Raw genomic sequence first — 21,978 nt, 5'->3', positions numbered from 1 at the left:
GCCAGCCATCGGTACGCGGGTTTTTGTGTTGTATGCTGCTCTCTCCCTTCAGTGCCAACTAAATGCTTGCTCGCGACGGTCGTCAGCTTTCGGTTGGTGTTATTAGTGCGCGGCTCACGGGAACATCGCACGAGGGTTTTAAGGGTGGCTTCGGAGAGTGAGAGCGAGAGAGAGAGAGAGAGAGAGATAGTGAGAGTGAGATCGAGCAGTTTACAAAGAACAACAGAAAACGGAACGAAACAAAATATAGAAGCGGAAAGTCAACTCCACTGTATCCACATGTAGGTATCGCCGGATACCCTACTCTAGTCCAGGCGTCACTCAATTCTTGTTTCCCTGTGCCTTGTTTCTGACCCTGGTGGATGCAGGCGCGTGTGTATGTGGATCTGTGAGCCTCGTTTATGGTCGGTAGAATACAGGGGGCGACATCACAAATCACATCAATCAACGATATACAAGTGCTGAAGTTGCGAGTTGTCCAAGGGTATGCGAGTGCTTTGTGATCATACGCTACACTAAGCGGAAGTGGCAATATTACGCTGTGTTTTACGATTACACCTGCCGAGAGCATAAACACAAAGTTTTTTGGTGCCTATTTTAATGTCCAAAGTGATGTGCAGTGTTTTGCGAGGTGTTGTGGTTACGTCTTCTAGCCAGAATCAACCATCAACAGCCCCTATCTGTCTGTAGCGGGCAACTTCACCACCAACAAGCATTCAACCTTCCACCGAGCAAACGAACCCCCCCGGGACACGACCCAGGAACAGCGAAACAGAAATGGAAAGTGACGAAAAGAAGGATCAGGTGAAAGAACCGGCACCGTTCCCCTACATGCGGGTAAGTGTGTGAGGGATCCCCTCATCAGCATGACGTCAGCTAGAACACGATGTCCCTCTCTCGCTCTCTCTCTCTCTTTCCCTCCCTCTCTCTCTTTCCCTCCCTCTCTCTCTCTCGGCGCCACTTAAAGAAGCGATTCATAAATACCATTATGGTGAGGTGCACGATCAACAACCTTACCGACAGGTTGTTGCAGGTTGTGTACATGCAGCACAGGGCTCTAGAACTTACAGCATTACTGTCCAAGATAAGCGGGCCTGGGACCATGGAACCAGGGTTGAGCAGTAAAAAAAAACACACACACACACACACATAACAAACCTAGCCCCCACAACAAGGGCTTTTGCGTTTTTGGATATCAGGTGGAACGCTTGTATGTGACTCAGCACAGCACACCAACCGAGTGCGTACGTGTCTAGCTTTATCGTCCGAGCCTGTGTGAAGACCGTATTCGGTAGAATTACGGTACGGGCGTTTCGGTATCCGACAGGTTGTCGCAGGTTCGCAACTACCAAACAGCCCTAAAGCACCGCTCGATGCGTGGCATGCAATCACGTGGCACGGACCAGTCTTGCCTTCCTGCTAGCCTTGTCGCGTACCTGGCTGCGCGCCACAATGTTCCAAATTTGTTTATCTCCCTTTACGAAGCGATTCCTTATGTGTGCAGGGGTTGGGGCCGACAAGATTTATAATTAACGCCCGGGGTCTTGCCAAATTCCGATATCCTTCGATATCCGAAACTAGCATTTTTGTTTGTTTGTTGGTGGTTATCTTATCTCGAATTACCTCCCGGTATGGTATTGTTGAGGGTGGCCTGGTAGAGATGTTCTAGCACCTTCGTCTAGCCTCGAAGTCTCTGAATCATTTACCTTCCTTCCGAGATGTTTTAAACGTATACGTTTGCTGGGTCATAAATGAGATATTAAGTACTACGACGTAAATGATTGCTCATCGTGAGTCCTACCGCTCCGGGACACGTGTAGGGTGGGGTGTATATGATCTCACTATCTGGTATGTTGCAAGATTTACGTCTCAAGATTCTGGAAATTCAAGGTATGATTTATCTTACCCCTATTATAGTTTGAGATGTGTCGTTTCCGGGTATCAGAGATGAGTCAATGCGGAATCGATTGATTCATTGTGATGAAGGAATTTTTCTGCCGAAATGAATTTTGACTAATGAGGATCTTACAAAGCACACACTTGCTGACGTATTTAATGGCCAGCTTTGATGGAGCATTTTGTTTTTTAAAAACCAAAAAAAACCTTTCCATTCTAAACTGCGCGTCTCAAAACAGTCCACAAATCCACTGGAGAAGCCGCCAAAACACGACCAGCTCCCGTATTCCGGCTGTTGGCGTTTAAGCGAAAGCAAAACAGAGACGCAGAATAAGCCGATATGTAAATTAATCAGACACACAGTCGGGAGTTGGTGGACTTCCCTCGGGAGGTTATAGCAGAGCAGTGCACAACAATTCATCTTGCGCCTCTTGCCTCGTGATTAGCTACCGCGCGCAAGCGCTTGCGCGCCTTCCATTCGCCGGCTCTATCCCGCAAGCCGAGCAAGCTAAAGCGTAGGGCAATATACTCACACCGCGGGCGGTGTTGAGACAATTATCTCTCGGAAAAGTAGCTAATTGCCGCCGTTGCGGACGTTGCTCCTTCGCCTGAAGATGAGAGGGCCCGTGCGCGTGAACCCTTCCCGGTGCCAAGATCTTTTTCTTTTCCTGCGGGAAACCATCACCGATCGCTTGCCTTGCCCCGGAAACGGTACCGTAGCAAACTGCAGAGATTGTGAGGTGAAGTATCTGTGCTGTAATCATTGTTATTAATAATCGATTAATGATGTCTTCGTCTCAATGGGAAGGCTCTCCTGGGGGTGTTTTGCAAGAATGGAGATACGATATCATTAAAATAGATGGAACCTTAGAGAATCGACTGTGGCTGAGTGCTATCGAACAGTGGCACGGTTTGGTTCGTATCTCAGAAAATGTGTTTGCCAGTGGTCACAAGAGTTTAGTTCCTACGGGTATTGGGTTGGGATTGCGATGTTATCTTTTAAGATTTGTTTCCGCATATTATCTCCACTCCACATGTCGGATCTTCGCGTCAAGTCTCAAGTAGCTGCTCAAATTCCTACATAAATTCTTGAAGACTTTACAGTCTTTTTGGAATCTTAGAATTTGTATACTTTCTCCAAAAAGACTTCGTGTTTTTAACAGCAAATTAATTCCACACACTGCGGTTTTATATTACGATTTTTGGAATGTTTTTTTCAACAAAAGTTACTAAAAAGTCTTCTACGATCAAAGATCACAAGTACAAAAATATGAAAATCTAAAGTCTTACGATTACTGCTGTAAGGAAACGTATAAGTCATGCCATAAATCGTCTTTAATCGGTCGTACAAAGGTCTTATATCACGTTTTGGCTTTTGTAGACTTAAATCGTGTTCAGACTGGCTACAATAACCCTCCCGCTCGATCTTGGCTCGGAGTGGAAGCTAGCGTAGTATTTAAACCACGAACTGTATCTTCCTCCGATGGGGGGGGCTCGGGATTTATTTCGTTTTTCTTTAAAGAGCGAAACAAACTTAAAACACACTCATTGTTACGTCCCTAGACCCCGGGTGCGGCACACGCGCTCCCGCACAACAATGGACCTGACAATCGACAACACAAAAAATTGGTTGGCAGTTTTTCTGCTCGAACACACACCCCACGCGTCCGCAAAACGCAAAACGGTTTGCTGCGTTTACTGGCGTTCACACATTCGGTTCGCTGCCACCAGAATGGTTAAGGGCCACCTTACCGAGCACACGCTGTACCACCAAATGAGATGGAAATAAATTAGTTTAAACAAAACAACGCGAAAAAAAAAACATGAAACAAGGGTATGAAATAAGCATCTTCTCTTAAAAAAGCTAAGCGGAAAGCAGGTCCCAAAATGGCGGACAGCAGTGCGGATAACAATTGTAAATAGTATTGCGATGAGGGGGAGGGAGTGTGTGTGTGTGGAATGGGAAAATGGGAAACGGGTGTGGGAATTTTATCACAAAAGTAAAGAAACAGAGAGCACGTTTGGGCAGAGACCGGGCGTTATTGTGGTACGACTCCCCCATTATCTCTCCACACATGAATCAAGAGGTTTTCGACATTATTGGACAGAGACGCCATGTTTCGTCAGGGTGTAGTATGCGAGTACCTGGACTATAAATTTTCTGTGCGGTCCTTGCTTAAGACAGATGAACTGAGGCTATCATAAGGCTGTAGCATGCCTGGTAGACACTCAGTCGACTTTTGACCCTAAATAGATGAGATTATAGGCGACGCTTACCAAATAGTTTCGTCTACAAAGAGATAACTATATCTGGAGCCCTCATCCATCGCGACAGATAGTATGACGCTTACCAAGAAGTCTCGTCTGCATAGAGACCTAGTTATCTGGAGACCTCGTCGTCCAATTGTGCCTTGTGCTCTAGTGGCTTATAAAGTCAAATATAGACTACAGATAAGTGTCTTTAGCGTATGTCAGCACTCGGAATTAGCTTATACAAGGAGACGGTGGCGTAGACCGGCAGAATACGATGGCTAGGGCATGTTATGAGGATGCCAGACTCATGCCCCGCCAAGAAGGTATTCGTCAGCGACCCTCAGTTCGGTACGAGGCATCGGGGAGCATAGCGAGTTCGTTGGCTGGATCAGATGAAGGGAGATCTGTCGGAGATCGGGAGCCAACATGGAGCCAGGGAACTAGTAAACTCGATCCTATTCGAAGATCTATTATTGACCGGGTCATGTCAAGACGACGTGCTCTTTAAAAGAGCAGGCCATTATGATGATGATGATGATAAGATGACCCCCAAGGATTCTACTTCCGCAACTCTCTAGACAAAGAGAAGACAGAATTGATAGTAGCTTGTGACTTGACACGAAAAAATCATTCCAAGCAAGTGTATGCGACGGCAAAACAATTTCTGATGTTTCCGCTGCCAAGTGTTTAACTGTTGTTGTGATGCTAGTTGTAAAAGAAAAAAAAATCACACATCATTCTTGCTCTTAGCAACCAGATGTCAGTCGGAAACAAAAAAACTTCACAAAAGCACATTCCACCATCGGAAGTTTTCCGTACATCCAGCTGCACAGGCTCTGAAGACTGAATGGTGTTTTTGCATTTGTTTTTTTTTCCACGCCTATGGCGATCCACATGTAGATTTCCTTCGAAAGCGAACACAGCAAGATATGAGAGACCGGTAAAGGGCGGCTGCCATACATTGGAGAGGGAAAAGCCAGCCACCGACAGGGGTAAAGTAAACGGGAACATGGGAGATGGAAATTGTTGAATGTTGTCCCGTTAGATCATATGATGTGCATTGTTCAATTTTAGTATCGCTGTTTCTGTTTTTTTTTACAAAGGCCAACAAACCAACAAACGATTCCTTGGTAGGTGAGCGTGCAAGTTGCGGTTAGCCCAACCATTGGCCCAGAGGCCCCAGAGTGTTCCAGCGGCAACCGATACGGCTGGGAAAAGTTGCAGATGCGAGATGGTCGTTACTAGGCAGCAAGAACTGTTTCGGCACAGATTTTCTTCGCGCCCGTTATCCCGGCTGCTTTGGAGTGGGGAGTTACGCCAAGGAAGTATGGTGATGGCGAAGGGATTTTGGTTGGTATCTTCTAGAATTAGTTATTCTATCATTATCTAGATCCAGAGATCCAAATTCTCTACCCAAATTTGGTTATCTGGATAGAAGATCCGCAATGAATTCTTTGGGCATTCGAGCTAGATGGTAGGTACGTGATCACACACCGACACCATTAGGGCGGGGGGGAGGTAGGGTAAGAGATCTCCAAACGTTAATCGTGCTTCTCTCCCAGGGGTTTTGAGCATTCAGCATCAGCATTTGAAATTGCAAACCATTTTCATAATCAGCACGAGTCGAGGATCTCCAAAACAATGAAAAACATTTTCTTTAGGTTGGTTTTCTCACGAAACCACCCCACGGCAGGCCTGATCTGGCAAGAAATTCTGTTGCTAATCGCTCGGAGTAAGTTGCCCAACCAAAAGTTCACCAACGCCGTGTTGCACATTAAACAACAAGTGGGCTTTGCGTATTCTACGCGATCTAGAAGTGAGCCAATGTTCCCACGCTTGTTTTCAGATTCAGTTTAAAGCGTTTTCTCAACTTCTCATATAAGTTGGAGAAATCTGACGGAGTCCACTAGACAGATATGTGCGATTCTACCACAAACTTGCAACCCTGTTCGTTGGTGACCTTGAGATACACCTTTCGGGTTGATGTCTGATTTAATTCCCATTTTCACAACCACAACTGATGTGACTCAACTTCTGCCTCTAATGCACTACTATACCTAGGGAATCTCTGTAGCGTGCCAGAAAGTGCATGACCTTTCCATCAACCGTACAGGTGTGTGCAGGTGCTGGTGGCGTAACACAGGAACAGAGCGGCACCCTCGCAAAGCATCTTCGATACAAATGTGGAGTCGAGCCCTTCCCAGCTAGGGTTGGGTGCATAATTATTTGCTTTATATCTCTCTCTCTCTCTCCATCCTCCTTTTTCTCCGGCGTCAGCGTATCAAAACCCTCCAATGCATCACGACGAGTCTTGTAACCGTTACAATGCCCGCAGTAGCTCATCACGCGGTTTTTTTCCTCCCTTTATCGTCATGTGCAAACCCGAGGGAAGCACCCATCCAAAGCACTTTTGCACCGCAAAGGGAATCGCACGGCGTAGGGGAAGGTGCTTTGGAAGGGCGTGCGCGCATTGAAGCGGAACCGTGGAAATGTTGTGATGGTGGATGGAAAACGAATGGAGCGACGCAACGCGATCGGCTTCCGATTGTTTATGATGGGGAGCTTGATGTACCAGAGCGAAGCAAGCTGTATGTGGTGTGGAAAATTGTGAGAGCAATAGATCCAGTAAATTGCTTCCCATCAGAACGCTACGCGCATGCAAACGCAGAACGTCCGAGTGAATGAATGATCAAGATTAGATAATTGTAACCAACGCAAACCACACCACAAACACACAAAAAACAAGCCGTCTTCTTAAAATGTAAATTTAAGGAACGTGTTGCTGGCCCGTACCCGGCTGGAACCTGTCAAGGCCATGTGCGAGATGTGGAGGGTTGAAGGTTGTGGATGGGATGGGGCGGGCAGGGCATAAAGGTCGGCAACATGCCGATGATGATGGGGCGAAGGTACTACCAGACTGGTGCGATAAAACATCTGACAGCAGGTGAGGTGCTGTTATCGAATGTTCAAGAAACCTGCACGCTGATAATGATCAAGATATCGAATATTAAACATGTAATGGGAAACAGAGTGGGCGTCAGTGGAGGACGCAATTTCATCACACAACACATTACAACCATACTGGGACACACGCCGTCAAATTATGGTGCTCGGAACACATTTGAGGCACACGTGGGGAATCTTCAGGAACATTCTAACGGGGTCTTAAGGTTACGTAGGTGTAGTTTTCTGAACTATCTAGCCTATTCGTTTCTGAAGTGGTGTTTGGACTATCATGGATTCTCAAACTCAGATAGTGGGTGACATATGTTACTCAACGGTACAAGGCGGATAGCGTAAAATAATTGGATAGTTAAACCTCCAGCTACACACAATGAAGCGGTGATTAATTAAATGTCAGAGCACTTTTGATATTTAAAGAGGTATGCAACCCAACAGACAGAGATAGGAAGTAGTGATGGGTAAATCCTCATTTTCCCGAAGTCGGATTCATCCGAGTTTCGTATAAATCCGGAGTAATTACTACGGAGTTTACTACGCAGTAATTCGTAGTGATTGCTCCGGAGGAGTCCGGAGTAATCTCCGATATTAATTGCAAAATGAAATCCGGAGTGCACTGCAGAATCAATTGCAGGTTACTCCAGATTACTGTGAAGTCAACTGCTGATTTTACTTCGGATTCAAAACCGAAGTAATTGCTCCAGTTTTATCCGGATTTAACTCCAAATTACTGCGGATTTCTCTGGACTAATTAGAAGAAATCTTATGATTTTTTCCGGATTATTATTATTACATAGGTACATAGAAGTGGATTGAGAATAGGAAAGCAGGAGAATCTAGTAGATCGAGAAGAAGGGAAGCGATCAAAGAGGATTGAGCAAGAAAGCGGTGATCTTGCAGAGAGCGTAAGCCTAGAAGTTGACATCTGGATTCGTAGGAAGGAAAAACAGAGGCCGAATCACCCAATAATTTACGAGCAGCAAATCTGGTGAAAGACCTCTGAACTCGCGCAATACTTATGCTTATATATAAATACTCATACTCAATATTCGATCGATGTTAACTCTAGCAGAGGGGGTCCAGACAACTGACCTGACTCCAGCAATGACCTGACCTACGAGCATAACTGAACCTTGAGACACAGAGCACAGAGCTCCAAGCACTGCCCAAAACAGCCTCGATATGGTACGTAAAACTAAGACCAGAGTCAATCCAACCACCTAGGTCCTTGATGACCGAAACTCGATTTACACTGACGCCACTGAGAACATAAGGGAACAAAATAGGAGTTCGCGAACGGTTAAATGAAATGGAGTTACATTTCGCAGAACACAGTGTAAGGGAATTTCGAGAACACCAGGACGATCAAAGATATCCTGAAGGATAGAACAGTCGGCCAGGGAGGAGATAGGGTGAAATATTTTGGATTTTTACTTTGTACGTCGGAGTTGGAGTGGATTCATGAATCTAATTAAATGGCTTACTAGGCCTAATGATGCGGATACACAATCCGGATGGCATTTGAACCCCGGTCCTATGAAGATCGGTGCCGCTGTCATCTCTAGATTCTAGAGATGATTCTGACTTATACTTAGACTATGTTCTCTAGAAGGTCTCTTCTGTGTTCACTCTGAAGTTTCTGTTCGAAAATTCGTATTATTGGCCTAATGACGTACTAGGTCATGCCAGCCCTCGAGTAGATTACTAGATTTACTGATAACCACGAAGTGTGATAGTCAGACCTCACTACCGGAGAGCGATCCGTATGAGTCTTGAAGCAAGGTTTGCTGTCCGAGAGATGAAGTTCCTAAACATCGTATATGACCTCTTACGGAGCTACTACAAGAATCATCTTTATATTACCAGGTTTTCAAATATTCTTCACTCTACCTCTTCGACACATTACCCACTAGCCCCAAAAAGTCATACACAAATGCCAATGCCAAGAGTACCAGCGTATCTTCGACCCACTAACCCCGTCCATCACCAGAGCAGCCCGATGCAAATGCCAGCATCTAATGGTGAACAGCAAAGCAAGCAGCAACAGTTCCAACACTCGACAGCTCGAAACAACAACAGCAACAAAGCTCCATAGCACAAAGAAGTGCAGTTTTGTGAGCGTAAAGCAACGGAAATGGCATGGAATCAATTGGACGGGAAATTGGGAACAATGTTATGGATTGTACGGATTGTCTTGTTTTTTTTTGTTTTTGTTTGCCGGCTTCTTATTCGAATGATGATCACTGCTGGTTGCTCCTATTACTAACTCACTGCTTCTACTACAACTGCCACTACTACGCATCGCCGGAAATGCGGAAAAGATTGAAGTGACCTTCTTTTCGCTTTGCTCGTTTGCTTGCCCGAAAGGGTGTGTGTTTTGAAGGGGGGAGGGAGAGGGTTGAAATGTTTCTTACTAGCCGCACACACTTGCTTGGCCACTGACCGCCTGTTCCACACCATTCCATCCTCCACATTGGCATACATTAAGCGTCAGAAATTGGCGTTTAATAGAGAATACAACAAAATAAGAAACATTCACTTCACTTCAACTTCATTGCTGCTTGACTTTGACTTTGGAGAGTGTCAAGTATGGGTGCGTATGTGTGTGTTTGTGATTGAACATCACCCAGTCTTCATCACGCTACAGCTCCTCTGCCAGCAAACGGTAACAGTGATTGACTGTACCGAGGCGCACTTTATTGTTATTAGTAAACGATCTTCCAGTGTGTTTTCGTCTTCAGATGGGTACTTGGCAACTTTCTCCTACACACACTCTGTCCACATTTTATATTATGATTGACCGTTTTGCCCGGTAGGTGAAGAAAACGAATGGTGGAGCCCAACTCTCGTCTCTAGAGCACGCATATCTCTGCTAAGTTATGTTCGGTTTTACAGTTGACTAGCTCCCTCCCCTAGGGTGATGGAATGCAATCTAAATAATTTCATCCTTTAGCTTCGGAATGCAGGGTTTACCATACAAAAAGAAAATTGGAGCTGGTGTGATGCATGAATCTCTGTCGATTATCTCCAAGCTTCTAAGTAATGGATGATCTCTCATAGTCTCTCTAACATATTTTTCTTCTATTTCTTGGCTTCACAAGCGGCCGAAGAGCTAGACTCACTTTGACACGCAGGCCTTTTCATGACCTTCTAGACTTCACTTACTAGACTAGACTTACAAGTCTACTATAGTACTCACTATGGATGAATCCTGGTCCTGCCAGATGAATACCGCCCTCTACTGTAGTCTTCTATGGGAATATTTACTTAAAGCCCTCCAAAGAGAGCCCAACAAAAATTATTATTTGGAAGACATAATGACTTTACGTTCTACTAGGACACGCCGGCCATCCAAAAACCATATTACATTGTGGTAGATAGTAGGAATTGGCACATCAAAGCGTGTTTAACAGAAGTTACCGAGGCTCGGAAAAAATAATTGGTCCAGCCCAAAGTAGTTTCTGTCAAGAACGAGAATTCGGCTTTCAAAGCTTAAAATCGAAGGTAAAGATACAAGAAAGTTATTTTAAAACGGTGGCTAAGTTGTGCAGACTCACTAATGAATTGTTGTATGTATTGTTGTATTGTCGGTCATGTCGCGTGAAGATGGGAGTCGCTATCGTCTCGGCTACCGGTTAAGGAATCGCAGCTGCTTGGATTATTGCACTTTGTTTTATGTTTTTAAAACTTGCAGAAAATCGTACTAATAACAATAACTGGAAGCATAAGCTTTTCATCTGAACGATGACATGTTTTCTAGGGGTAAACCCCTGTAAAAATAAAATAAATGATGTACCTATCATCTTTGGTACGTGGAATAACGCTAAAAGCCCTAACAATCGTATCAGTCCGAAGAAAGTCCTCGTCCCTATCGTTATTAATTAATTAAATCAACCATTTTGTTTTCGAGCTTGATCCGATATCAACTCCGATCGGATACCGTCCAGAGAAGCTTCCAATCCCCAAAATCCCTCCCGCCTCCCCCGTAGAGAAGGTTGCGGCTATGCGTTACAAACTCTGGGAGCGCCGCGCATTGTGATCTACTTTGCGCCCGAAGATCGTAACCGCAGCCGTGGTCCGGCCGTATGGTGCTTTCTTTCGCTCTCTTCGCTATATCGTCCGCCTATTTCTTGGGCATCCCGGGACCCAGGTTGCAGAGCGTGACTCTCTCGCGCGCGCGGTCACACACACACGCCCAAGCACGCGAAAGCATTATGTTGCAGGGCTAACCGATTCGCCTTCTCCGGGTTTTTGTGGAACGTCCGCTTTGGTTGCAGCCGTCCGTCGACACCGGGCTCCACACATTTCTTCGCGCGACGTTATGCAAGACGGTTCAGTTTTGTGGGTTCCGTACCGAAGGTCTCACATTCATCCGTCGGTTCGTAAATTTTTTTTTTTCTGTGTGTGGTACGAGTGCGAGTGCATTGTGTTTGTTGGGTGGGCGGGTGAGCGTTCGTACTTTGCCGTTTCGGAGAGGATCTGCTCCAAAGCCAACGCCGTCGGTTCCACTTCTTCACATTGACTTTGAAATTTTCAAAGGCCAAAAAAGAGGCGATGCAATCTTGCCCCGCTGATGTTTACGCTTGATGTACGTGTGATCCATGCGGGGGACTGTGTGTGTGTGTGTGTGTGATTTGTGCTTGAGTGTCTAGAAAGGAAATTGGATTTTTTGGTGGAAAAAATGTAAAAAATCTAAATTACAGACACATCAGACAGGCTAAGAAATCCTACCCTATAACGTCAGAAATCGTCACAATCAACCTCTGGAACGAAGACTTCCAGAAATTCACTAACTCCTGTTCTGTGACATTAGTTCTAGTGATACAAAAAAGAAGCTTTAGAAACGCTTCCACAAGACAACTGTCTCAAAGTGCTATAAAACTGTATTATGGCTCCTTCGTCAGTGCTACCAACCACTCGTCCGTTGCTCAACATCGCCGACTATCGGAATAAAGTGTCGATCATCCATCCGACACCGGAAACGGTCTTTTGTCTTCTTTCCTTTAATCGCGTTCGTTCGCTTCGCCTGATCGTTTAGGTGCTGATGGCCGTCCCGGGTACCGTTGGAGTTTGTAACCGATCATCATGCTCACCGTCCCATGGAGACGTGTTAGGTGTTGTCAGGCTAGCAGAGGCAGAGGGATCCCTCGGGGGGATTCACTGTCGCGCTGTCTCCATTCCCTCTCACTTCAGAAGAACTTTTAATAATACTCTTCTATTCCTTCCTCTGCTTCTTCAATCATTACCTTAAGAATGTGAGCTAAGGGTGGTTGAAGAACTCTTGCTGAAACGCACCACAAATGATTAATTAAAAGCACAGACTGTTGCGACTGTCAACACAGTGCGGGGGAAAGCATTCAATTGTTTCGTCGCTAATTTGATGTCACACAGTTTCTCGCTTGGGAACGTTCGGTTTTGCTACAAAAGTCGGATACCAAAAACAAAACCGTGTGCCCGTATTGACCTCAAACCAGTCGCTTGTCAACGAGGTGTGATGTCTATTCTGCAACTATCAACCATATTGCGTACACCTATTTAAGCGCTGGACATCGTAGTACAATCAACCGTGCGAAAGGCGCGAATCCGATTGCAACAGTTCGATTTTCCAAAATGTTGACACTCACTTCATTGTGAATTAGTGCATTACAACTTCAAGAATGGTAGAACGAGTAGCAGATGAAGGTGACAGTTGTCCGGTTACTTTCAGGAAGGGAGAAGTCACATTCAAACAAGGCAAGCAAGTTGGAGGAAGCCTGTCAGAAAAGTAGCTGTGAAGGTTTATGAGATTGCATTAGAAAAGCTTGGAACCACTCTCAAACGAACGTTTATCGAAGGTGAAAACAAACTGCTAAAATGGAGAGTGCCAGAGTATACATTAATACGGAATACTAATATCCTGTGCTGCTTGTGTTGTGTGTCTTGTTTTTCCGTATTAAAAGTAAAATAGCTGTAGGCTTCAACCGTGGCAAGCTGGCGCATCTCGTTTAGTGCAATTTCCATTTTCTTCCATAGCTGTAATCGTTCGTCCGTATCGTCTATTCCGGAAATTAGTTTTTCAGCGTGCAAGAGATAGATAATGCTAGAGAATTCCAAGTTCCGTTTGAATGGGTAGGAAATTGAGTACATAGAAAGAAACCCAGAAAGAATAGGCAAGATCTTGAATGTTTGAGGGAAGATTTTTTTTTTCGGGATCTTAAAACCGTTGACAAGTGTACGTGTCAGCTTCGATTGCTAGCAGAATTCCACCTGAGCATTCCAAATTGTTGATGTACTTTGCTGCTCAGGTTTGCCATTGTTCTTTTGTTTTTTTGGAGTGCTACTTTTATGGAACATTCCAAAACTGAACTAACCTCCAAGTTCAGTTCAACTTCCAAGTCCGTTTGTTTTAAAAGTATGTTTACTTTTATAATTCTTCCATCGGTTACCTTACCATAACCGTCACTCCTAACCGTTACTGCGTCGAAGTTCCACCGTGCAGGCCACGCGGTAGAAGCCACGAAAGCCACGAGCACGACTAGCGGAAGAGCGAAAACAAAAATCCTCCGTTACGGGAACCGTTGGGCAACCGTTTGTGTTACTGAGGAAAAAAATGCTTTTAAAGCCCTTAAAACATTCCCGGACGTGCACGTCGATTTAGCTGCACCCGAGAGCTGCTAAAAAATTGGTGGGGGAACGCTCCATAGGGCGTGAAGGGCCTTGCGAGACCATTGGCAGACGGAACTATCACACCCTTCAGGCGGCACTCGGTAGCCATATTGATGAGGTGCATGCTAGGAGCGGTGTGTTACTACATAACACAACAATTCGGTGCCCTCACCCCGGTGGGAAAGTGTTTCCTGAAATAAAATATATCAAATTAACCTACCTCGCGTAGTTGCTTCCTGTTGGTTTCGGGAGAGCGCGCAAGAAAATAAAAATGGCTCAACAAAAGAATTGTGCTTAGTGTAATTTCGAAGATGCATCGCGAGTAAATGTTGCCGAATGTTGAAGTATTAGACATTATGTTGCGTATACTAAACCTAACCTCTTTGACACGTAGCTTCATCGTGTGAAAATCCAAAAACATTACATTAGTGAATTTAGTGTGCAAATAGTACTAGATTCTAGTGGCTGATACTGGAGGTTCAGAGTGTTTTGCAGGTGTGTGATCGTACTGCACGAGCCGGTCGGCCATTATGGGCTTTTTGCAGGATTTGCAACTAAAGGTAGTGTATGACGTAGCAGTCCTCGGTGTGCCATTTTCCAGTTTCCTTTTCAAAACAGTGTTCTTCTCATCTATTTGCTCCAAAATTCTACCCAGCTATTAATACTTGACACAGTTTTTTGTTTAGTTATAAGTGATACTCCAAGGGTTTTGAGGTTACAAAAGGAACTGACCTTGATTAGGATCCTCTCTGTTCGCATACGTACCGCGCGTACCAAACGTCTGTCCGCGCATCGTCTGTTGGCCTCGTTTACTGACCCAGCTCGATTCTCTTACGTGGGCGTAGGCCAAGGTCCCTCCTCAGAAACCGTAATTGACGTAATGGATACACCGATGATTCGGTTTCCTCGATACAACGGCAAAAAGCGTTGGAAAGGTATCGAGAGCTGGGATTTCACTGTCAAGATGGGGAGAAGGGGCTCAGTTGGTTGGGGCTCTGAGTGTCCAAAATCTCGAGATGGATGACAATCAAGATTTAATGTCATCCTGCTCCTCCTAACTCCTTTCTCACTCATTGCACTGCTTCGCGTTACCAACAAATGCTTCAAGTTGGTATATTCTTCCATTTAGTTACATATTTTGCGCCTTAATTTCCAATGTCGATGAACCTGAGGAGTGTCTTTAACCATGCACCTTAAGCCTAGCTTTAAGTTTGCTTGTTTTGATGCAAATCTATAATTACTCAACCGTTGCAAAACGCCTTCGTCGCGCCTTTGGGTTTCTTTGCGTCGTCAAAGGCGTTAATATGAGATGGCTCTCCCTGCTGGCCCAAGGTTATCATTATCACGGTTCGGGTCTCCCTCTAAGCGAGTTGCGATCTCCGTTGTAAGTTGTATCTCGGAGGGGTTATAGCCTCTTGGTTTTTTTTTTTTGTTAGTGGTATCCGCCAATGCCAAACTTTCATTTCATTTCGAGAGAAACTCTCGTTTGTGCGCAAGGGAAGTCTAATTGATGGGGTTTTTCGCCTGTTGCGTGCGAGTGTACACGTCTGTAGTTTGTGGTTGGTGCGAAGGGTGGCGCACACAGCTGTGATGTTTTGCGAACGCAACGTGCCTCAGTTCCTTCTAGTCCATTTCGTACCTGTTGGACCGTAAATCATTATCATCAAACCAGGACCCCCGAAGCAATGGTGGAGGCACCGCGTGTGCAATAATGCGCAATGTAGTGTGATGGTATGAAAGTAAACAGTGCGTACTTTTACTCTATTTTCACTTGTGTGTATAGTGAGTGTGTTTGTGTGTGTATTTTCCCCCTATGCGTCTAGGTGTACTTATTGGAAAGCTCATATTTGCTACAATATTAAACGATACGAAATGCGCATGTAAAAACTGCATCGTTATCGTCATCCTTGTTGCGAATCGGCCATCGTTCCGCCATCTTTGTTGGAAATACTTGGCGAAGGTACTTATTGGAGATGATTGATAGGACGCAACATGTGGTTAAACCGCAGCAAGTGATGTTGTTGAAGTCCAGAGCAATGGATGTCCTCAAATCAAAGATCCCAATCAAATATTACTTCGAATTGCTGTATAACTCCTTATGTCAGCCGGTGATATAAGCGACATAATAGAAAATCAAATGTCATTTGTGATGCATCTCAGCTAAGACGTCTCCTACACAAACAAATTTCTCACTTAACGTATTTCCTCACCTCACAAGCAGATTCGCACTGGTCACTCTTTGTTTCACCTGCTCCGAATATCGATACCACAACACACTTGACACAGTTTTACCCACCCGGTAATAGATCGTAATTGAGAGTTGCCCGGTTACCTGATTATCGCAACTCCAACAGCCTCCACATCCCAACAGAACGGAACACAGAAACTTCCATGTCCGAAGGCGCCAAGCAGGAAGGTGCCAGGGGTCGGGAGTGATGTGTTTACACACTGCGAAAATCAGGCTAATGTGGCTGCGAGCGCGCAAATTGAAGGCAAAGAGTCCGAAGCCACACGGCGAACAAGCAAACAAAGATTTTCTGCTTGCAAAGAATAGAAACAACAGTGGAAAAGAGAAAGCGAAACGATGCCAAGCGGCAGATGAAGATTGCGTGCACCCGTGTCCCCTGGTACACCTCTATCGCCTACTCTGCCAGAGAAGCTCAGAAGTGAATGGAAAACCAGTTAGACGCTCCAGAAAAGCGGGATGCAAGACGGCTGAAGGCACTCGGTGTATCGCACTTCGTGGTCTTGTGGTTTTGAAGCGCCAGGAATTGGGTCAAGAAATGATTGTGCAGGATTTTGATATACCCATTCCGTGTGTTGGTCCCATTCTTGTAAGCAGCTTAGAGATGTCAAGCCTAGTAGGGCCTCGTGAGGATGTCCACCTTGCACGTTACAAACCTGGGTAACTGGGAATGGTAATAGGGAATGTCCGAATATGTCTAGCAAAGTTCAGCAGGCCATCATCCTCTCTACACCGTCATTATCTTTCATCACCGTTTTCATCGTACTTGCAGCTTCCCGGGTCCCCCCCCCCCCCCTCGCAGCTTATTACGCAGTAACGACTCGGCACGGTAAAGATGCCTTAAGACGCTCTTGCCATTACACACTCAACTCACACACAACAGCGACGTAATGGCGAGCATATCCGACCGCAATTATTCTCGGTGGCGTCCAAAGTGTGCCAATGTTCCCGTTTTTGGTGTGTGTGCCCGGCCGAGGAATCGTTTGCCGCACGGGGAGAAGAGATGTCGAGCCTAGTGACCCATTTATTCGGTCCACTTCCAGGAACTCTGCAGCCTCCAGTGTTTTGGGAGCCTTCCTATACCATCAGTCCGGCTTCCGCTAACGGTTATTTTGCCTACCTACGGCCACCTGCGGCGGCAGATCTGCGCCAAGCGTGTCTATTACGAAATAGGACGCTTGTAAGATGGCGTAACTATGCCATCAGACCAAAATCGGGGAATGGGTGAGGTCACACATCGGTACCACCGTATCTAATCGTTAGACAATATCGTCGCTTATTCCCGTTCATTATCTCCAGTCGATGATCTCCAGTTAGATCACGGGCTGCAGGGTGCAGGGTAAACTTCATCTCCTGTGCTGTAGCTACTTTATATGCGAAGAAGCGATCCGCATTAAACCTGGGAGACATTCCATGCATCCGGAATGCGCAATCTTCTCGTATGTTGAAGCGATGGTTAGGTGATGGTTGGGCAACGAAGATCTCCCAAAACGCAACAACACAATAAACCACAGCACAGGACGCAACATGGGTGTTTCCTCCTTATGTCTTGATGTGCGGTTGCTTTCTCTACTCGCTACTTCCAAATTAAATGGAAGACAGAAAAAAAATGCCACCAGAACCGGTAGGATTGTGTGCCGGCCCAATCCGTGCGGTGTGGACATTATGTTTCAAGCTTTTCCTGCGTACGTTTCTCAACGCTCGTTGTGGCGTTTAGTGCTGCCTGGGAAACGTAGCATTACGGGGTGGGGGATTTTAGTATCATTGTTGTTTCTTCCTCCGATTGCGTTGGTCTCTCGGGGGAGCAGATAGTTATATTTCGGGTAGGTGTGTTTGTGGATAAGGGAATGTTGTTTTATTTTCCCCGCTTTCTGAGCTTTTTGATGGCATTCGCGATCCAACATATACCGGTCGGTGTGCTATTTAAGCGAAGCGGTGCGTCACACCAGTACAAAACCTGCCGACATTTTTGTTGTTGTCTTCACGTAAGACAAAGCCCAGTACCCACGACAGATCTTGGTCCTCAGATAACGCCCGCCGATGCACAGGGTCTTGCGTAACGACCCCATTTCCCGGTGTGGTGTTGTGATAGTGTGATATTGTGTGCATGGAAGATGGCACCTTATCTTGACATTTCACCATGTTTGCTAGTATAGCAACTCTCTAATATGGCGAGTCTTAAACCGCAACAACAACAACAAAAAAACTAAATTACTTCTAGTAACGTATGCAGACGGTGAAAGACTGAAACTAATTTGATTAGCAAATCAGCACCCAAAAATGTCCAAAATACGCTTATTACGTAATGTGCCATAGACTTTCACATCTAAACATGGCTTCTGGAACTGCTGGATACTCGTATTGAATTACAAATAAATCAATGTCAACGACGGCCACGCGGCAACGCGGGTTTCCTGGTCTTCCTCTAGCTGACACATTATCAATTCCACTTATTACGATCAATATGTACAATATTCCATTCTCTTTTGCTGACGTTGCAGGGTTCGGACCCAAGGGTGGCTACTTGCCGTGGTAAGCTGCAGAGCAAACGATGCAAGCTAAACCAGGAAATCAACAAAGAGCTACGGCTGCGGGCAGGTGCCGAAAACCTTTACAAGGCCACCACCAACAAGAAGCTCAAGGACACGGTAGCATTAGAGCTGAGCTTCGTCAACTCTAACCTGCAGCTGCTAAAGGAACAACTGTCCGAGCTGAACTCCTCCGTCGAGATCTATCAGAGTGAAGGGTAAGGAGCACAATTCGAAAAAAAAAAAATTGGTGTAATAAAATGTTTATAACCCCCCCTGTACTACTTTCAGTCTCGACTACGTTATACCGATGATACCGCTTGGGCTGAAGGAAACGAAGGAGGTCAACTTTATGGAACCGTTCTCGGACTTTATCCTGGAGCACTACAGCGAACCGTCACACATCTACGAGGATGCGATTGCCGATATTACCGACACGAGACAGGTACGCAGCGCCACTCTCGATACGATTGAGCGATCAGCCAAGACATGATGCTAACTTTCGAATTCACAATTTTCGCTTTGCTTAGGCCGCAAAAACGCCCACCCGTGATGCGCAAGGTGTATCGCTACTGTTTCGCTACTACAACCTGCTGTACTACGTGGAGCGACGCTTCTTCCCGCCGGATCGTAGCCTGGGCGTGTACTTCGAATGGTACGATTCACTGACAGGTAAGTTATGCGATGGGGTGTCTGTGTGTACTGTCGGTTCCGGAAGAATGAGAACGGAACTAGTCAATTGATGGGTGGTAACACCGACGGTCTGTTACAGGTGTACCTTCGTGCCAGCGGACGGTCGCGTTTGAGAAGGCCTGCATATTGTTCAATCTGGCCGCGATCTACACGCAGATCGGGGCCAGACAGGATCGATCGTCGGAGAAGGGTTTGGATGCGGCGGTAGACAATTTTCTGCGCGCTGCCGGTGTATTCCGCCATATTTTCGATACGTTCACGAACGCACCTTCGATGGACTTGAAGCCACAGGTATGTGCCAAGTGTGCCATAGAGGGTGAGGTATTTTGCATGGGTTTTTGGAACATGTAGATGTAATGCTGATGCTTTCTCTTAGGTGTTGGAGGTGCTAGTGGCACTTATGCTCGCTCAAGCACGTGAGTGTCTGTTTGAGAAATTACTACTACAGGTGGAAAATCTTCCTGCCGGTAGAGACTGTGTGCAGGTAAGCAAGAATGGGTTGGTATTGCACCACCGACGCGAATTAATACACCAACTCTCTTCCAATCCAATCTAGAATCATCGTGATCTTTCCGGCGAAGCGACGCAACTAGCTCTCGAGTATAGAGAGATTCATCAGATAATACATAGCAATGATGCACATACGTATCTTCCAGAATGTTGGGCAGGATTGGTTCCGCTCAAGTCCGAATACTATAAAGGTTAGTAGTTGTTCACCGGGGATTGCTATTAACTGGTCGGCGTGACCTTTGAAGGCCGTTATGCCTAGAAGAAGAATATGTTCATTAGGACAAGGATAGGGGAGATTGTTCATTAGGATACATCTACATAACAAATTTTCCCCATTTTTTCCATTACCAGCACTGGCCCACTATCACGCTGCAAAGACGAAAGTCACATCCAACAACTCAAACGACGAAAGTTCACTGATCAGCAACACCGACAGCAGCAATCGCTGCAAGCAACAACAGCAGCAACAACGTTACGGCCGAGGACTCGAACCGAAGGACACATTCATCTTCGACGAAACATCCTTCGAATCCGATCTCGACCCAACCGCGTTCCGGCGGGCGCACCTGCGTGAATCACTTTCTAGTCACGAGGAGGCACAACGGCTCCAGCGTATGTGCCGCGAGCTGAAGAACAAGATTGCCCTCTCAAAGGTGCTAAATTACGCCCACGAGCGTACCAGCGAGGAACTGGAAGAGCTCGAGCTCGACCGTACCTGCACCGTCAGCTCGAACCTGTCGTCCGCGCTGGACGAAACCGACCTGGACGTGCTGGACGTAACGCTGAACGCAACGTCCAAGTTTACGATCTCGCTAACCGGGCCCGACTTTACGATGCACAAAATAGAGGACCCGTTCCGGAAGTTGGGTCCGATTGCGATCTTCTCCGCCCGGCGCCACTGGACGGCTCCGCGCAGTGTGCGGCTGCAGAAGGGTGGTACATCGTTTATGCTTGGAGGTGGTACGCTTGACCGTCGACAGCCGTACCGGGATGGGGCTAGTGTGGGGAATAGTAGCAGTAGCCGAAGCAGCAGCAATCAGCAGCAGCATAACCAATCGAGCCGGTGCTGTGGCGAGTGTGCCAACAAGACAAACTACTACAACGATAGCCGGGCGTGTGAGGTTTGTCTGAAGGATGTGTGCAACGTGTCGGAGCGAGAGTTCCGGGAGTTGAAGTTACAGGACGGTGGTGAGCAGCAGACGGTCGGAAGCGAGGGCGAGGATGGTAGGGATATTAGCAGCTTCGGGTTTAATGTACGGGGTGATGCACCTGTTATGATATCGACGGTGGAAATTAATTCCCTAGCAGATGTGAGTATTTGGTTGTGTTGCCTTGCGTATCAGATGTTCTTACTATTCTTTTACCTGCCATTTGCACCTACAGCTGGGTGGCATTAAGGAAGGTGACTTCATCGTGGAGCTGTGCGGTGTCGACGTCAAGTGGTACACACTCCAGCAGGTACTGAAGCTCATTCGCAACTGTGAAAACAGTCTCGAACTGAAGGTCATTACACCGATGGATCGGAACTATCTAAAGGTACACTTGCCTAAAGGCTCACCTGCCTAGTATCTCCTGTATCCTAACCCATTTCCTGTAACTATCCGCAGCCAATGGCGATGAGTCACAGCAGCAAGGGTTCCATCTCGACACTGTCCGGCAGCTCGTCCGGCATCTCGTCCGGTGCACCGTCCCCGACCGGTACCACCACCAAATCGATCAAGACACGCTCCAAGCTGGGCAAAACGCGCCTCAGCAGCTTCACCTCGGGCAACTGGAACCCGTTCCGGCGCACGCAAAGCTTGGGCAAGATATTCTAATCACGTTTGCACTTTGTTTTGCTAACAATTTTAAGAACGGTCACATTTACATCACCACGCATTGAATGTGTCTTCCCTGCCATTTCAGTAAGAAAAAAATAACAGTGTATAGTTTTAGTAACATATAGGAGAGGGCGCATGCGAGATCCAGCAGTTTATGCTAGTAAAATAGTAAAAATATAGAGATTACTTTTAGGTTAGTGCAAATGAGGGCGACGCCAGACGTGAAATAAAACCGCTGGAACAAAGTATAAATGAAAATGAAGCAGAAAGCATAACGAAATTTGTACTGTAGAGTTTTTATAGGTTCCAAGACAATAAAATTTTACACATAATAAATCATATAATCTTATGAAGTAATAACCAAAAATTTCTAGTTTTAATCAAACCCATCCGTTATTACTATGATGGAGCTAATATGTTAACCAGG

General features: G+C 46.0%; 3 protein-coding genes across 6 annotated transcripts in view; 2 read left to right on the top strand and 1 right to left on the bottom strand.

The window, feature by feature from the left end:
- LOC126568426 (potassium voltage-gated channel protein Shaker) overlaps window positions 1–21,978 on the bottom strand; it is a 416,918-nt gene that overhangs the window by 217,590 nt on the left and 177,350 nt on the right. The gene's annotated exons all lie outside the window — the stretch shown is intronic.
- LOC126560565 (uncharacterized) overlaps window positions 1–21,978 on the top strand; it is a 104,030-nt gene that overhangs the window by 4,170 nt on the left and 77,882 nt on the right. The window lies entirely within an intron of this gene.
- LOC126568533 (rhophilin-2) lies at window positions 760–21,576 on the top strand. 2 transcript variants are annotated; one of them, XM_050225031.1, is made up of 10 exons: window positions 760–837; window positions 18,502–18,746; window positions 18,820–18,973; window positions 19,059–19,200; window positions 19,301–19,512; window positions 19,598–19,705; window positions 19,778–19,922; window positions 20,083–21,041; window positions 21,115–21,267; window positions 21,339–21,576. In XM_050225031.1, the coding sequence occupies exons 1-10, from the start codon at window positions 778–780 to the stop codon at window positions 21,546–21,548; spliced, it is 2,388 nt and encodes a 795-aa protein (XP_050080988.1). In that variant the 5' UTR covers window positions 760–777; the 3' UTR covers window positions 21,549–21,576. The 2 variants fall into 2 exon arrangements, with proteins under 2 accessions (XP_050080988.1, XP_050080995.1); XM_050225038.1 differs by lacking the exon at window positions 760–837 and adding an exon at window positions 14,260–14,315.

The sequence above is a fragment of the Anopheles maculipalpis genome, chromosome X (assembly GCF_943734695.1).
Source record: "Anopheles maculipalpis chromosome X, idAnoMacuDA_375_x, whole genome shotgun sequence".
Classification (NCBI taxonomy): domain Eukaryota; kingdom Metazoa; phylum Arthropoda; class Insecta; order Diptera; family Culicidae; genus Anopheles; species Anopheles maculipalpis.
This window is presented reverse-complemented; position numbering and strand designations above follow the sequence as displayed.

Bases quoted from the DNA above. Each gene is read 5' to 3' on its own strand.
- LOC126568533 (XM_050225031.1), top strand. From the start codon at position 778: ATGGAAAGTGACGAAAAGAAGGATCAGGTGAAAGAACCGGCACCGTTC. The intron at 18,974-19,058 runs GTACGCAGCGCC...CGCTTTGCTTAG, and splicing joins ATATTACCGACACGAGACAG to GCCGCAAAAACGCCCACCCG. The intron at 19,201-19,300 runs GTAAGTTATGCG...GGTCTGTTACAG, and splicing joins ATGGTACGATTCACTGACAG to GTGTACCTTCGTGCCAGCGG.